At 33.6% G+C, this 19,041-nt stretch overlaps 1 protein-coding gene across 1 annotated transcript in view; it reads left to right on the plus strand.

Annotated features, from left to right (window-relative positions):
- Positions 1 to 18,882, plus strand: part of LOC124363219 (thioredoxin domain-containing protein 5 homolog) — a 30,175-nt gene extending 11,293 nt beyond the window's left edge. Inside the window, 5 exon segments of the mRNA XM_046818383.1 lie at positions 5,784 to 5,912; positions 8,992 to 9,144; positions 11,636 to 11,835; positions 18,346 to 18,478; positions 18,712 to 18,882. Of these exon segments, the coding sequence (XP_046674339.1) occupies positions 5,784 to 5,912; positions 8,992 to 9,144; positions 11,636 to 11,835; positions 18,346 to 18,478; positions 18,712 to 18,837 (741 nt within the window). The 3' untranslated portion in view covers positions 18,838 to 18,882.
- Positions 18,883 to 19,041: the final 159 nt, after the last annotated feature.

Consider the following 19,041-nt stretch of genomic DNA (forward strand, 5'->3'; position numbering starts at 1 on the left):
TTCTGGACTGGCTGCATTTGTTGCAACGTATTCTGGACTGGCTGCATTTGTTGCAACATATTCTGGACTGGCTGGTGCAATGAGATAAACAGGACAGTACACCTTGCAACAAGTCAAGAGAGGTTATATTAACTATTCCTTCCTATATTCCCCTTCCCCAACTCTATCAATGCTGGAATTTTTGGAATAGTGAAGAATTAATTTAGTTTTGATGTGAATTTATCTGAAATAATTATTAGTTTTTGGAGTGCCTAACTACTGTACTTTGCATTCAAATGCATTGATTGGATTATTGTTAATCCTAACTACAAAATCAGTTACTTGAGGTTAAAGCAAATTTACAGGTCTCAAGTTAAGATAGCAAAAAAACAGGCAAATGAAAACTATATTATGAATGCTACAAATAAATGTAAAGCAGCTTGGCATATCATTAACTCTGAGTGTGGAAGGCTGTCTAATTCAACAAATAAGTATGATAGGTCTATACCTATTTCTGTCCAATGCTTTGAATACTCATTTTATAAATGTAGGAAGTAGGCCTAATGTTAACAGTACTATAAGTCATGATAATGTCTCTGATCCTATTGATATATTATTGTCAACATGGAGTGCACCTTCTCCAAATGTTTTTTAAATGGAAAGAAGTTACTGTAGATCATTGTAAATAAAATTGTAAATAGTTTAAGTAATTCTAAAGCTCAGGATGTCTATGGCATGTCTAATTTTGTTCTAAAAAAGATTGTTACTAGCATAGTAGATCCTCTAACTTTCCTGATTAATTGGGTTCTACATGAAGGTACCTACCCTAAGTGTTTAAAAATAACAGTTACAGTACCAGTTTTTATAAGAAAAGGTGATAGGCAGGATGCCAATAGCTATCGACCTATTTCGCTCATTCCTGTAATATCTAAGGTGATTGAAAGTGCAATAAAAAGTCAACTAGAATGTTATTTTGAAGCCAACAAAAATGTTATCCCCATCTCAATATGGATTTAGGAAAAACCTTTCTACTATTAAGGCTGTGAAAGATGTTGTATCACATGTAATGAGTGGTTTTGAGGCCCAAAAAAAGAAACATCTGCTGTGCTATTAGACCTAAGTAAAGCTTTTGATGTTGTTCCTCATAATGTTCTTATTAAAAAACTACAATCTTATAACATTAAGGGAAAAGAATTATTGTTAATGGAGACATATCTGACTGATAGATATCAATTTGTAAAAAATTTCTGAAGAAAAATCTGATGTTTTAAGAGTTTTAAGTGGGGTACCTCAGGGCTCTGTTCTAGGCCCTTTTCTGTTTTGTGATAATTTGTCAATGATCTACCTGCTTTTTATCCCTGATAAATGTATTTTATATGCAGATGACACGACACTGTTAACTTCAAGCGCTAATTCTGAAACTAACTGTATTGTTAAAAACTATTATGGTTGAGAGATCTAATCTATGGTTCTGTGCCAATCAATTGTCTGTAAATAGTAGTAAAACAGAGGAAATTGTATTTAGTTTAATGTAACTTAGATGATAAGACTGTGAAATTGTTAGGAATTACATTAGACTGTAAATTGGGCTGGCATCATCACACAAGTAACTTGTGTACTCGCTTATCTAGAGTAGTTTTCCTACTAAGTAAGCTAAAACAGTACACAAATGACAGTTTAGTCATAAATGCATACTATGCCTTTTTCCACTCGCACATATTGTATGGCCTAATCCTGTGGGGAAACGCCCCTGGTGCAAAGGAGGTTTTTAAATGGCAAAAGCGAGCAATCAGATGTGTTTTCAGGTATTGGCTTTCTGGATAGCTGTAGATCACATTTTACAGAGCTAGGGCATACTTACTGTTCCCTCAATGTATATTCTCCAATGTCTGATCTATGTTAAAGAACATTTGGATGAATATAACCTAAGAGGTAGTTGCCATGAGCATAACACTAGAAATAAGGGGCCTAATTGATTGTAAATATGTTTAGACTAAGTAAAACACAACACAGTTATGGTTACATTGGGGTCAAACTGTTTTAATAAGTTACCATTAGCTGCTAAGAATGTTACTGTACATAATTTTAAAAAACGTTTTTACAAAATTGGTTAAAAATTAAAGCCTTTTATTGTGTTGAGGACTGGGAAACTGCTGACATGAGTGACCTTAAGTTTTAACAATACATAGCGTACCATTCTAGTCTAATATTTTATATGTTTTATGTTGTAGGCCTTTATATTTATATTTTTAGCATAGAGTAAATTTTAATGTTCCTATTTGACAATGTTTATTACAATGTTTGTATATCATCTTTCTAAAGGATCAAGATCATCCTGAGTTTCTCGTGAGCAATATTGGGGTTTTTTGGGAAGAATTTCTGTTATGAGAGACCAGATAACTGTGGACTCAATTCCAGTTAGGAAGTCAAGAGCTTTTACTGATTTATGAACAACATATGCACTTTATCCCTTGGTTAAAAAAAGCAGTTTCTGTTTCACCACACTCTTGAAGATTGATAAATTCATTTGCTATTTCAGCAGAAAGAATTTGTGTCCAATGACAACCATTAACGGTATCTGCTGGGTGCCATTGTTTCATCATATATTTTCCATATCCAGGTGAATTTGTTCTATTAGCCTCGTTCAATTATGCTGTATCTTTTTTGTTTCAGTTACTTTTCTTAACCATCAATAGTACTTGTTTGATACATAGGATAACTCCCAATCGTTTTCCAAATATCCATCAAGAATGCCTTAGTAAGTAAACAGCCTGTAACTTACCTGCATAAGCTCCTTGCAGTAGCTTCTTCATCTTTCGCATTCACGGATTCCATATCAGTACATTTTTCAGTTACTACTCATCTTGTCTCCATTAGAAATTTTCTTATTGCGTACTAATGTATCAAATTGGATCTATCATTCCACAAAAAGTCTTATTTATCTTGTATTTTTTTACATCATAATTATCATCCTTTTGCAGTAGATCTGTATTTGAATTCTCGTCAAAAATCCTTCACTGTTGTCAGTGTGTGTCAATGTTTGTCACAAAATATGTTCACTATTGTAGAGACTCACCTACCTGTGTTTTCCCACTGCTGTAATTCTCTCTTAATAACGATGGACTCACTCCATGTATTGGTTGATTTTCACCTCATTTATTTCATTCACTGGGAAATTTAGTAATTTGAAATATATTCAAATCAGTATTCAACTGTCAATTTGTTACATTTAGTTCACCTTTACCAATGTCTCACAACACTATATATGTATACACCCAGCACGTGCTCACCAAATTTAGATTCTGGAGTCTCAGTTAAAATGGAATAAAAATTTGGAATTCAAATTGTTACTTCGTCATACTAGATATATTCCAATACAGTCAATCACCATTATGTAAAATTCCACAAATCAGAACTCAATATCACGTGTAGAACAATAGAAAGAATCTAATAGGTGCTTCCCTTACGGTGTCCGAATAAAAAGAAGGAATCAAGCCGAGATCTTTCTCACAACGTGTTAGCTTACATAACGGGGTCCACAAACCGGAAATGGAGGGTCACCGGCAGCTCTTTAGCCTCCAAGCCAAACCGATACATTCGATTTGATTGAATGACAAAATCCTTTTTGTATTTGTTTTCAATTTCCACTTATCGTTCTCGTCGCGAAACATTTGAATTTAAGTTTAACCAATATTGATCTTTTACATTGTTCAAAGTAAATCTGCTGATGTGTCTACATATGTCAGTTTTAAGATACATAATATACTGTGTGAGACCGACTACTTACACTACTATTCTGCATGATAAGGTGTCAGCCACAGTCAACGTGTTATAAAAAGCTGTCTCGAGATGTAGACAATCAAAAGTGTTGTAGATGGAGCTTATATTGGTTACTGTTAACTTAATTACATTAAAACATAAAACCAATATACTTTTTTTTTTTTTTTGAGGCCTTTCGATAGCAAGGCTCTCTTCTTCAGACACATCACAAAAATATACGGTATATATATATTTTAAAAAAAAAGTATTAAATATTGGTTTTATGTTTTAATGTAATTAAGTTAAATCAAAAGTGTAACAAATATTATTTTTCTGTTATCTGGCTTATCAAAACATGTGACGTCCTCTTTAATTCATCTATTTCTATTTTCAGTGTTCGTCTATACTAATCGTTCTTAATTTTTATTTCACATACATTGCTTTAACTTCATGTACATCTTAGTGGTAGCTTCATCTATAATTCTCATAATTCTTTTTTGGTTTCTTACTTTATTGTTTCTCTTAAACCACTTTTTGTAATATTTGTTTTGAATACATAGAGGGTGAATTTAATTATTTATAGTTATAAGTTTTAATTTTATTGTAATATGCAATGGAGCTAAACTCATAGGATTCTATTTCATTTTTATACCATTTTACCAATTTTTTTTTAATAAATTTAAAAGTTCATTAATAATTGAATTGAATTATTAATATTAATTAGTTAATTATAATTAATATAATAAATTTAATATTTGAATAAAATAACTCAAATTGTTACAAAAGTTTAAAATTTACATAATTAGAGTAATTAATTAGTGTTATAGTTATACAGAACTCTTGGTCCTAATTGTATTCATTCTATTTATTATGTAGACATACCCTATTTAATTTTTACTAAGTTGTTTGTGTTTTATAGGAAAAACATCTCCAACGAAACCGTGAATAGTCATTTCAGTTGTCAATGAAATTATACTAATCTGAATATTCTGCATGTAAAACTCTTTTTCTAAAAAAATATACATTGAGTATTGTACAATATGGTGTAAAATTTACATTCCGCGATAAGTGGGATGTGATCAAAGAACAAGTACTTTTTCAGTAATATTTTTTGCCAAAGGAATTATAAATTATTGTTTGCAGGAGGACACTAACAATCAAGGTATTTGAATGCTGTGTTAAGCTCCAGTTTACCTTCTTCTTATTGCAGCGTCTGAAACCTGATGCTGTCACAGATGTGACTCCTGGAATCGAAAAATAGTCCGCGACGATGACGAACTTTTTGCTTTGTTTTGACATTAGAGACACCTAGGCTCTAAAATATATTGCAATCTAGGTGAAGAGGTATTCTCATTGTATCATCAGGTGCACAATTGTGTGCACTACGATGTAGACTGACTCGATCGATCCCAAAGCACGGTGGAGCAACCGAGTCTTCTACACATAACTTAGGTATGGTGGGAAGGGTTGATTCAATGCAAATGTTGAACTTAGGTACAGTTCACCTTCCTCTTAGTGCAGCATCTGAAATCTGATGTCGCAGACTTGACTCCTGAAATGTGGAGTCATGTTTGTCTGAAGGGATCCAAAAAAAGTCGGTGACAAAGAAGCTTTACGAATTCTTTGTTTTGTTTCAACATCAGAGACACCTAGACTACAAAATGTATTGCACTCTTGGTGAAGAGATATTCTCATTATCTCATAAGGTGCACAATTAGAAGATGCACTTAAGAGGAAGGTGAATCGGAGCTAAACTCAACATCCACATTGAATCAACCTTTGCCGCCGTAATTACAGTATGTGTAGAAAATCAAGGTATGTGAGGTCAAGGTTACATATCAAAATGTGACCAGACGAGCGTCCAAGCTGCTAATATTGGTACACACAAAAGTATTCAGAGAGTGAAAATTTGCTGATCATGAGTACATTGCCTTTTGGTGCGTTAAACTAAAATAAAATAATGGATTTATGATTTTAGAATCCACCAGTTACAATACTATAATATAATACAGTGCAACATTTCTCATGACTGTATGTTTTTACAGTCACTAAATGCTGGTGGAGATGCTGAACAAGAGCCCCTTGTTGAGTTGAATGATGACAATTTTGAGAAGCACGTCGCAGAAGGAAATCACTTTGTCAAGTTCTTCGCTCCTTGGTGTAGCCACTGCCAGGTGAGGTGCAACATTTAACATGGATCCTGCCTCTGATCTGTCACGTAAATGTCCCTATCATTCCAGTATCTGTTGCAGTAATAAGAAAGCACATACACAAACTATATAAAAGAATTAATAAAAATATTTTTGTTTATTACAACACAGTACAAAAATCAACTAGCTCATAAACTCTACAGTAAAATATGTAAATTTACTATGAATTGTCCAAGGTATAAATGAAAGTAATAGACTTTATTTTGTATATTCTCTGTAGGGAGATCAGCAAGTTTCACAAAATCCCTTTACATAAATTTTTGATTAGTTTTATTGCATTTAATTATCCAGTTTAAAATCGAATTATATATATTAGGGTAGATAGACATGAGAATGCTTTCTCAAATCACTTTAAAAACTGTTTATTAATTGACAGTTCAGTAATTTCTAGTTAAATTGAACTTAAAAGAACAATCCCTTTCCTTATTAGGTATTTGATTTAATTCCCAAAAGCTTACACAACCACTTGTCTTTGAAGGTTTTCTCAAGAAAAGCGTTTCTTCTTTCAAATAAAATATATTAAATTATAGTTAACATCTTGTTTCAAAAATAAAATTAGAATTAAAAATTTAACTTTATCATAAAACTAATGTAAAATAAAATTTCTGGTTTACTCAAGAAAAGTGTTTCTTGAATCAAATAATCAGAACTAAAAATTTAACTTTATCATAAAACTAATATAAAATTTCTAATTTAATTCAAAATACGAGGTGTGTCCAAAAAGTATCCGACCTTGACGTCTGGCATGAACTGACGTTTCTCGGCGGCAACGGCAATCTGGTCCCCTTCAAAGTACTCCCCTCAACAAGCCACTACCTTATTCCAACGCTCCTCCACTTCCGGAAACACTCCTTAAATTCATTTTGCGGAATGGCTAACAGGTCCTTCGTCGCATTTTGTTTTATTTGTTCAACATCGTCAAATCTTTTTCCTTTCAAAGGAATTTTTAATATTGGAAATAGCCAGAAGTCACAAGGAGCTATGTCAGGACTGTAGGGAGGCTGTCGTAGTTGGTTTATGTCGTGTTTGACCAAAAAACGCTGAATAAGATTTTTGAGGAATGAGCTGGCGCGTTGTCGTGGTGCAGGATCCAGTCATGGCTTGTCCACAGTTCAGGTCATTTCCTTCACACTACATCTCGTAGCTGCCTTAGGACCTTAAGATAATACTCCTTATCACTGTCTGGCCTCTTGGAGCATATTTGTGATGAACAACGCTGTCCTGGTAAAAAAAAACTGTCAGCATTGTCTTGACATTGCTTTGATTTTGTCTTGCTTTTTTCGGCCGTTGCTCTTCACTAGTTTTCCACTGTGAAGATTGATCCTTTGTTTCAGGGTCGTAGCCATAAACCCATGACTCATCACCAGTAATAACTTTTTTAAATAGCCCTGGGTCACTTTATCAAATCCAGATTGTCCTGTGTAATTTCAAGTCGACAGTTCTTTTGGTCTTCTGTTAGCAGCCGAGGAACAAATTTTGCCGAAACACGGTTCATTTATAAATCTTCGTGTAAAATGTTACAAACTGACAATTTTGGTATTCCTAAATCTTCTTCCAGCTCTCGGACAGTCAATCGACGGTTTTCGTTAATTTCTGCACAAACACGTTCAACATATTCAGCGTTTCTGGCCGTTGAAGGCCTGCCAGATCGGTCATCACTCTCCACTGATATGCGGTCATTTTTAAACCGCTCTTTTATTTGTGTATCGCCCATAGACACGTCACCATAAACTTTCCGTATCATAGTAATCGTCTTTGATGCTGAATGGCTAAGTTTATAGCAAAATTTAATGCAAATGCGCTGCTCAACACGTTCAGTCATATTGAAATGCGACGCACACACACGGCAATACTGTACGGAACAGAGCGCTGTGACTCACTGAGTGACCGGATCGTATTCAATGCGTAATATGGGAAGGAGTAGGCTCGCCCCTCCCCTCCCCTCCAATAACCAGTTCAAGCCGGTCGGTTACGCCACGGCCGCCTACTGGTCGGCGGTCGGATACTTTTTGGACAGACCTCGTAAAATGCACTTTTCTCTGTTATAAACGAGGCTAAATAAAACTGAACTAAAAACTTCCTGAAAAATTCTTTGTACCACTTGTGCCACAACCTGTTACTATTAATACAGACTCAAATTTCAAACTGTAATTGAATTATGTTTCACCCAAAAATATTTATTAAAAACTTTAGATCTTGAAGTATAAAACTTATCTGACTGTTGTATACTTATTACACATAACTTTTAAATAATATTAAAATTAAAGACGTGTGTTAATTATTAAGTGAATTCAAATCTTCTTTTTTCCCTGTTATATCAAAATAATACAATAATCGCTGTAAAAGAAAGCTAACATTAGTTGACAACAAAATTTCACATCTGAAAATCGTAATTTGACTCTAAAAGAGCTACTTAAGCAATATCCCGCGTGGACTAGTAGAGTAAAAAGTAAAACGCAAATCACCAACAATTAAACCGCAAATAAGATACTCAAAAGACACTGAGAAACATGTGTCAGAGGTTTTTATACCGACCTCTTTCACTTAACCAGTTAACTAAAACTGACGCCTTTGATTGGTCTTTAACTAACCAACGATACGAGAGAGAACAATAGTAAACTCTTATTGTAATCCCTTTATCAAAGTAGACTACCAGAAAACATGTTTGTCTTACTGTATCATTACCAAAGATGCGGAGTGAAATTTCAGAACTGAATAGAATTTCTTTTTACAATAAAAAAAACACAGATAATAAAGGAAATTCATAAGAGAATGACAATCTATAAACTAAATTTCAGTATAATATTTTTATACATTGATAAGATATTTAATTCTTATTAAATTGTGGTACATAGCAAGCAGTGTACATAGTGTACACACTATGTTGGTATGGCTTTAAGTGGCCTTTTGATGTTGATAATTACAGATCAGTGTTTACTGCATATAAGGGTCCCACACTATTACCACAAGATGAATACACATATCGTATCTTGAACAAATAAAGAACTTATTATAATTTTAGGAATTGCATTTCATTTTTCAGACCTTGGCTCCAAAATGGCATGCGTTAGCAGAAGCTCTCAAAGACAATGAAGAGGTGACAATCGCCAAAGTTGACTGCACCAAGAATCATCTGTGTTCTGCATTCGATGTGATGTCTTATCCGACTTTACTATGGATAAAGGATGGGAAAAAGGTATTCTCAATTTGTGTAAACAGATGTTACATTATACCCTAAGTGCAACTATGTCAAGATTTTCATTTTTGGGTTATTCCGTATCAAATAGCAAAGGTCATGTCAATTACTAGTTTATATTTACATGAAACTTTGCACATTTGCGTATACTTATGCCCTAAGAAGACCTGTAAAGTTTTATTGTTCAGTTTATAACTTGCAGATTTATGTTAGTTAAAATTTAATTTTACAATAAAGGCCAAAATATTGTTAAAAATTAAATTACAGGTGATATGTTACTTAAACTTGAATACATATACATATTTTATTCAATGTCCACATGTATAATAACAAATAAAAACATTTATTATTCATGTTAAATGTTAGATTTAATCATTAACATCTAGTTTTCATTGGCAAAGCAAGCTTTCAAGGGCTTTTAAACAGAATAAAATATTTAAGGCAAAGGCAAAATACATGTTTTGTTTATTAAAATAAACAACAACACACACTGTCTCTTAGTTCCATCTACTTAATTCTTTTCTTTTTAGATTGAAATCCGTTTTAATTTACAGTAATTGCTGAACAAAATGTTGCTAAAATGAATACAATCTTGTAAAATACCTAATTGTAACTGCTTTCGGTACTTTGGGATTATACCGACCACACCCAGACATGAATCGTTATTTGACATTTTGCTTCTACTGATTACTAGATTAGCGTAGAACAATATTTCGTCAATATAAAACAGGAATTGTCTTATCGCAAACCCCTCCCCATCCTCAGACAGAGGTCAAAGTCGAGCGGTCTAGTAGATAACGTGATTGCAGAGTCTCGCCGCCCGTTCAGCTGGTGCGTCGCTTTGTTGTACTTCCGTGTTTTACCCCTACATTTCTCCAAACACAAAATTTCAACAAAAACAAACACGATCAAACTAAAATTAAACTCTTTATTGAAAAAACACTAAAAACTTGTTTTTATTCTTGATCACACTCCGCCACCCTAAATGCGAGTGCCATGCCTTCGAGCTGATGTCAACGAAAGAAAAACATCCCTCGAGATAGTACCTATCAGTAAAATATCAAATTCTAGAGGATCTGATCAGAAATATAAATTGAATTGTAATGGAAAGGCAATTATGTACCGTGCAAATCATGTGATGCCGCGTGGCCTGTCGTAATCGGGATTCTCGAGAAAGATAAGATAACAGCGACAACAATACCGATCACAATGCCTGGAAATGCTTGTAAGTTTGTAATTAAAGAGTTGTTTTTTCGTTCTATCATGTTTGTTTCTATAAATTTATATTTTTGTGTTCTTCATACTGGTGTGGCCGGTATAATCCCAAAGTACCCTGCTTTCACATTGAGTTTTACGACTGTAAAATACCAAATAAAAATCTCCTGTTTGTAATTTTTTTGTTATACAGCCAACCAGTTTAAAACCAACAAATAATAACGATTACATTTAAAGCTCTCCCAGATAACTTCCCTGAATGCGGGAAAAGTAGACATATTTTTATCACTCCTCGTTAAAATTACAAGCATTTAAAGTAGGCAGTAAATTACCTAATGATGGCTTAACTACAGTTGTACCATGAAATAATTTTCATATCAAATTATTACACAAACAATGAAACCTCACTATGACATTAATATGGTGAGAGGAACATATGCAATCCAGTACTGACTACAGTAGCGGTGAGTCATGTGAGCGAACAAACAACAGAGGTCTGTCTATACGGTAACCCCCTCTCCTCAACCTTAACACCGCTTGTGTATACCTACACAATAAATTTATAACGCCAGAGTTAAACGCCCAAAAAGCAATTACATACGGACAATATATGCCCGAATGAATTACAAATAAATGTTTAAGTATAAAACGCCTCTTTGCATGTTACATAATATGTCTTACAACAAAATTTAAAGACATAAACTGTAGGAAATTAATTCTATTTTTTATTATACTAAAGGGGTTTTTTCATATAAAATTCTTATTTTCAAATTAATAAACCAAAAACTAGAAAACACCACGTTTTTGTGTAACTTTAAAAAGCTTTCATATTTGCCAACATAATTTTTGTTGGAAAACACCTGGTTCATGTTCAGCAACCCCGTAAATATAAAAAAAAAAAACAAAATAAAACAATTATACCCAGAACTTTCCACTTCAAGCACTTTAAAAACAACATTTGGCTGTGCTAGCAATGCAAATGAAATCCTTCACACTTAAGCATACCTTAACCCTAACCTAACCTATGTCTTGGTGTCTGAGCTTCCGAGGCCTTCATCTCTGTAAACGATGCAACCATTTGTTTGGTTTAGTAAATAATGTTCAATCTATTCGCAGATGCTGGGGGGACTTGCTACCAAAAGAAATGGAAGCAATGTTAGAGAAATTGTTGTCAAAAAAGATAGATTTTTAAAGTGAAATGATTTACTCACAAGGGAAAGCTTGAATTACTATGTAAGCATGCATTTTATGAGTACTTGAAATATGAATTTTTCAGGTTGACGTTTATCAAGGCGCACGTTCTCCCGAAGAGTTACAAGAATATGTTTCAAAAATGTTGCAACCAGTTCATTCGAAGGAACCCGAGGATACTAAGGATACGCTCGATGTTGGAAAATCTGTAATAGCCCTTACTGATGATAATTTTCAATTTCATATTGAAAATGGATTTACGTTTGTCAAGTTCTTTGCTCCATGGTAAGAATTAATGCTTGATTTGAGAAATACTTATTTCTGTATTTACTAGTTTACATAAAATTAAAATATTTAAAAAACCGACAACACTTTTCAAAATTTATTTATAATATTTAACAAAGCGTATTTTTATAAATTTAATTTATGTTTGGCTGAATTAAACTGTGTCATAAACCATCCAAGATAGACAAATTTTCATTTTAGTTTGATAAAACAAAAAGTTTAGTTTTTAAGAGAGCTGTTGATAAGTGTCATTAAATATACATACTTTGTTATTTTAAATTTTTAGACTTAAATTTTAACTGTTTAAAAAAATTGGAAATGTGCTGAAAAATTAGAACTGTAACATATTTTTTAGAAGAGTACTTATTTGGTAACCTTGGATGAAAATTTGGATTTGTTAACATTTTAAACGAGAGGGTAACAGTAAAAGAAAAAGTGACACTATACAACTTTGACGTTTTGAACCACCATGTATACTAGAAGCAAAATAAATTAAAACCTATTTTTCAAAATGATCAGTGAATACCTAGAAAATAGGTACGACTTGACCTACCTTAAACATTTGAAAATCTTTCAAAAATTATCCCTACACCACCTTCCCTCCAAAGTGTCATTTTAAAATATTTTTCTATGTTAAAAATTATTTTTCTGAATTTTTGGGGTTGAAATATGGGAATTTTAATTAAAACTAAGAAGGTAGGATTCTCGATTCAGCCGCTATACATTGCGGTTGGGTGGTCCACCTCACCCTGTAAAGTAGTAATCAAGGCAATCAAGTCAGTGGCATACAAGAAAATTGATCCTGACAAAGCATAAACACTAAAGAATGTTATTGTAGTTCTGTACAGTCTGATTAACAGCAAGCTATTATTAGAGTTTAATTGGATTTCACAATTGCATAGAATGGCCATAGAATTTTCCAGAGAGCACCCCAAACCCTTATATAGACAGTACATCTCATGCACAAGCATGTTTGCAGACGACACGTCGCTTATTTTAGACAGTGAATGTCGTGAAGCCTTGGAGGTTAAAACATGTGTGAAATCTAATATGGTTGTCTAGTGTTTTAGAGAAGATGGTTTGACTATAAACACTGCTAAGACCAAATTACTATATTTCACAATCACCCGAAAGCGCTACAATGGTCTCCGTATTTGGTTCGATGATGTGGGGTTGTTTCCGAACACAATGTTAAGTTCTTGGGTCTGTCTGTTGACAGGAATTTGAATTTTTCCTGACACATAATCAATGTAGCATGGAAGATGCGTTCTGGAATTTTCATGTTGCATAGACTTGCACACTTTTATTCTTCTTACAGCATACTATGCTCTGATTTTCCCATACTTGATTTATGCTGTGGCAATTTGGGGATCAGAAATTGTAAGAAATTGATCAGAATTTTGGGAATTAATTCTAAGTGTATTTTAATCCTATAAGAAGCTATTGCGAATTACTGCTGGAATAAGTCGAAGAGAGTCTTGAAAACCTATTTTTAAAGAGTTGAAAATCCTAACTTTCCCTTGCATTTATATATTTTACACATTAATTATTTTTAAACAGAACCATAATGTTTTGAAAAACATTAATTTGAATCACTTCCTATAACTATATTTTTTATATAGTAAAATCTGATATATCTCCCCAGCAGCATGGCTTTCTTCCTTGTAAATCAACAGTCTCTAATCTAATGGAATTTTCTTTTTGACGTAGCATCTGAATTGGATACTGGTGGCAGGTTGATGTAGTGTATACAGATTTTTCTAAGGCTTTTGATAAAGTAGATCACAATATTTTGTAAGTAAATTATCTTGTTTTAATTTATCTCCACCATTTATTAGTTTTATTGAGACTTATTTAAAGCTTCGCAGTCAGTTTGTTATGGTGTCTAACATTATGTCTAAAAAGTACATTAGCACATTCAGGTGTTCCCCAGGGATCTAACTTAGGCCCATTACTATTCTTGATATATATTAATGATCTTCCTAATTATTTAACACAGTCTAAAATGCCTTTTGTTTGCCGATGATTTGAAACTATATAGAAAGATTCGAGACAATCACGACGTTGCTGAACTGCAATCAACGCTAAATTTACTTAGCCTTTGGTGCTTAGAGAACAACCTATTTTTTAAATGTAAAGAAGTGTTTTAACGATGACTTATACTAGGAAAAAATATTTAACTCTACCAGAATACTCTATTAATGGCACTAAGTTACTACTAGTGACTCATGTTAAAGATCTTGGCGTAATTTTCGACTAGGCTTTTACGTTTGAAAATCACCTTAATTTTATCATAAATGGATGCCATAGGATGTGGGTTTTGTAATTAGAAACACAATGTTTTTTCATTCAATTAATCCTATCATTAAACTATACAATGCATTCGTAAGAAGTAGGCTGGAGTATTGTGCAATAATTTGGACCCCCTTATTCGTTACACAGCATTGCTTCTCTGGAGCTAATTTCAAAAAAAGTTTCTAAGGTATATTTATATTTTAAAAGATTTCATGTTTCTTTTGAGCGAAACCCCGTCAACAACTGTCTTAAGAAGTATTTTTTCTTTTGAAACTTAAGACGAAACCGATCTATTATTTTATACATTTATAAAATTTTACATAACTTAGTTGATAGTTCTTTTTTAGTTGGTAAGGTTTTTTCTGCATGTCCCAAGAAATAATCTGAGACCCTCTTTGGTTTTTTTTTACACCACGTTGTAATACAGTGCAGTTTTATAATTTTTCATTTTTTAAAGGTATTAGGTTGTTAAACATGTATAAACATGAATTGGATATATTTAATAATAATTTTAATTCATTTGTAAATAAGCTAAATATTATTTTTTTAAACTTATGTGGTAGTAACCTAGTTTTGTTAAAGTTTTAAATTGTTATTATGTATTGTATAATATTTTTATTTTTTCTCGTGCTGTAATAGAAACAGTTAATTTTTACTCAGCCTAATAATGATTTTGTTATTTAGTTTCTTCGTATACGTACTTATAGAAACAGAAATCTTTATTTGCTATCATCAAGATAGAAACAGGCGTCATGTAGGCTACATTATATATAGAAAAGAGTCTATTTGCTTGCCAATTGCCATGGTCACTCTCTCCAAGTTAAAAATTCATTGACACTGTAGAAGGGTCTATCTGCCAGCCAAGATTTTAATTTCCTCCTAAAAACTTCCAGCTCCAAGACCTTCAAGGATGCGGGTAAGGCATTGTTAAAATTTTGCACCTGCGTAAGAAGGTTTTGATTCAAAGAGCTTTAAGCGATGGACCGGGGCAGGTTGAAGTCAGTTCCATGTCTGGTGCAGTGTGTGTGAACATCCTTATGTCGCTTATTTATTCCCAGGAGACAAGCTAGCAGAAAGATATATAGATATGTAGACTGGAAGATATATATATTTACAACGGTTAATAACTTCAGATGTTTAAAGACTGGCCGGCAACTATCTTGTATTTTCATTCCTTTTCCTTTTATGGTTCGGATGGCTCTCTTCTGTAAAATTAGAACTCGTTGTAAGTTATGTGCAGAGGTTCCACCCCATACCGAAACTCCATAGTATATGAGGCTCTCAAAAAGGGCATGGTAGGCTTTTAAAAGCTGCCTCCTCTGTGCTGACAGATAATGTTCTTTTAATGGCGAAGACAGCTGTGGACAGCCTTTGACAGAGAACATCTATGTGCTCATTCACTTAAGATCTCCATCCAAGTGTAGTCCGAGATGTTTAATTGAAGTGACAGCATCGATGTCAGGAAGGTTTAAGACTTCATCCCTCTTGGTGCCAAAGGTAACCTGCTTGGTCTTGGAAGCATTGAACACAAGATCATGCCTTGTACAGTAAGTCCACCGCCAAATTCAGGCCAATGTACGTGTTTATTTCGAGGCTTTCAACAGACTTCTGAGAAGTGAGTAGGACGGTGTCGTCCGCGTACATGATGGCCCTACAATAAGGCTCCGTCACTGCAGGCAGGTCATTGGTGGACAGCACAAACAAGAGTGGGCCCAAGACCGAGCCCTGAGGAACCCCCCTCACCATGGGGCCGAGAGTCTGATCTGGATGTGGATCTGATGCCTTTGATGGATTGAACTATTTCAACCACTTAGTTTCTGTTAGAAAGATAAGATCGAAACCAACACAGTGCCGTATCTCGGATACCAAGATGGTGTAAATTTTGTCACAATCATGTCATGGCTTAAAACAATCAAAGGCCTTGCTCATGTCAACAAAAATGCCCACAACACTATCTCCATTTTCTATGCCATCCACAATAAATTCAAACAAATCCACCAAGGCTGTGAGAGTGGGACCTACCCTTTACAAAACCATGTTGTCTATCAGTGAGAAGATTGTTGATATTTAGGTGTTCAAGGATTCTAGATAGAACAATCTTCTCGAGGATCTTAGAGATAGTGGGGATTAATGAGATGGGCCTGTAATTCCCTATTTAATCTTTACTGCCTTTTTTGAGAAGAGGAAAAACTTTGGCGTTTTAGTTTTTGTGGAAACACACCCTGGGCCAACGACAGCTGGATGACATGAAACAAGGGTGGTAGAAGTTCATGTTTTGGCTGCTTTCTGTATTTTAGCTGAGATTCCATCCACTCCCGTTGAAGATTTAGGCTTCAATGAATCTATTGTAATTTATTGCAAGCTCTTCAATTGATACGGGTTTCAGGATATGTATAGTTTGTTTCCACAGGGATTGCGTGAGTAGTTTCAGCTTGGTTATAAGGAAGGGCTACTATTATTTACTCTAATTGTTTCATCTGCTATTGTTGTAAAGTATCTGTTGAAGTGATTAGCTACGTCTGTAGCATTATCTACCACTCTTCCATTTACTTCAAGTTTATGGCATTTTACAGAAGACTCTTTGGACGATTTCCTCTCACCATTGATTATTTGCCAAACAGCTTTGCTTTTATTCATAGATCGGCTAATGACAGATGCGCTATTTTCTTTTCTTAGAGACCTAAGTTTTAAGTCGTAGGCTTTTTTTTAGTCGAACAGCAGTCTGTTTATCATTGTCTGAGTTATTCAGGATGTACTTCCTTTGAGCCTCCAAAAATTCCTCTTTCAATAGCTTTGCTTCTTCTTCGTCTAGCATGCAGATATTTTGTAGTTGCGGTTTTTGTCTAGACTTCTTCAGGGGGGCAATATATATCTAGATTAAAAGTTAGAGTGTGAATTAGAGACTCATATGCGCCATCTGCATTGTCTGAACCAAAAACTCCAATCCAGTTCTCAGCTGCAAGATTTTGTTTTAGGTTGTGCAAATTTTCTGCATTGAGGTGACGATGAAGAGAAGATTCTATTATTCGTTGTCTTGCTGGGAAAGTGAGGTGACAAAGCTGACACGTGTGGTCTGAGATCGCCGTATGCATTATATCAACCTTAATAAGATTTGTACTGACGTTTGTACATACAGCATCAATAAATGTTTTTGAAGATGCAGTAATCCTAGTTGCTGGGAGTTGAAGCCTCGTCAGGACTGTGTGAAGCCATAAGGTCGTTGAAAAGGGCAATGGCTGCAAGTTGTCGATATTGATGTCACCTATTAGAAGTACCTTGCCCTTGTCTGAAGATGGAAATGAGCCCAGTATATCTGACAGGAGCTCAAGTGCTCGAACGATAGTTTCTTGGCGTTTTATAGGAGGGCGATATACTCCTAGAAAGTATAGAATTTCTTTGCCACTCAACTTGATGGATACTCCTGCTACCTCCAGTATTATATTATATTAACTTGTATTGTCAATATAGCTGTTTTGGGATAATATTCCTGTAGCTATTGAATCAATCAATCAAAAATCAAATCAAAAAATAAATTAAATAATTGTACAAAATAAAATAAATAAATAAATAATATTCTTCAGTCTCTTATTCCGCAATCTAAATACAATCTTAGAAACAAAAATAATTTTAATATCCCTTTCCACAGTACATAATTTTTTAATCATACTTATTATAATGCCATAGTATTATTCAATGCCCTACACAACTTTTTAAGATTAGAGTTAGATCTAGATAGTTTTAAAGGAAAGCTTAAGGTATTTTTACTAGAAGAATGTTTTTATTCTGTACAGGACTATTTCATGTACCATGTTATTAATTAATAAATTAAATATGTTTGAATGGTTATTTTGATGCAAGCCAATGCATGTATTTGTTTCGTGGCAATAAAGAATCTTTAACTTTGTCAAGTCGCATTTTGCTTCCAAAAGACCCTATTTTAGCTAATATTGTTTTTTTTGTAAAACACATGATATGATACCCAACGTTTACAATGCCAAGAATGTTTCCCTGTCATATATACTATTTTTTTAGCAGCAGTCTGTGTTGCACAATTTGTTTTACAATACAATATTGGTACTGTAAAAAATAAATTTAATAATCTTAGTCCTTAAAGGTTTCAACTTTGTTTGTTTAATTAAGCTCTTTGTAATAATTAACATTCAAGCACTTAGACTAATCAACAAATATTAATGATGGATTCTACTTGTTCTACAGGTGTGGCCACTGCAAAAGATTAGCTCCAACATGGGAAGAATTAGCCCAAAAATTATCAGCTGAGGGGAAAATCAAAATTGCTCACGTTGATTGCACTCTTGAAGACAACAAAGATCTGTGCAATGACCAAGAGGTAAATTATATTAAAGAATCTTAAATCTAAATTATATTAAAGAATAATGTTGCAGAATCTTAAATCTAAGTTTTTGGTTGTTGATAAAAACAGAGCTATCAGTTTATTAAAAAATTGAATATTTTGCTTAAAACGTTAAATTCAAAGTACAAACATGTTGTTTTTATGGGAGACATAAACATTCCACAACTAGCATTACTATTTTTAAAGATTTAAAAATTCTTAATTTGCAGGTTGAAGGTTATCCTACCCTGTTCTTCTATCGCAACGGAGCGAAGATATCAGAGTACAACGGTTCTAGAGTATTGGAAGACTTACTTGAATTCGTCAAACGCCATTCATCTCACGATGAGCTTTAGATTTGAAAGTTATGTGTAATTTGTAAAGTAAAGTAACTAAACGTCGGTAGTTGTCGTTATTTTATACCTCCTTCATACCGAAACATCTTCATCCATCTTAGATAGTAGAAGAAGTTATTGTAATTGTATTTGAGTTTTATTATTTTCATTGTCATTATTTGTAAGTAATGTCTCTGTATAATACATTTTTTACAATTTCAAAAT

The sequence above is a fragment of the Homalodisca vitripennis genome, chromosome 5 (genome assembly GCF_021130785.1).
Source record: "Homalodisca vitripennis isolate AUS2020 chromosome 5, UT_GWSS_2.1, whole genome shotgun sequence".
In the NCBI taxonomy this organism is placed as follows: Eukaryota; Metazoa; Arthropoda; class Insecta; order Hemiptera; family Cicadellidae; genus Homalodisca; species Homalodisca vitripennis.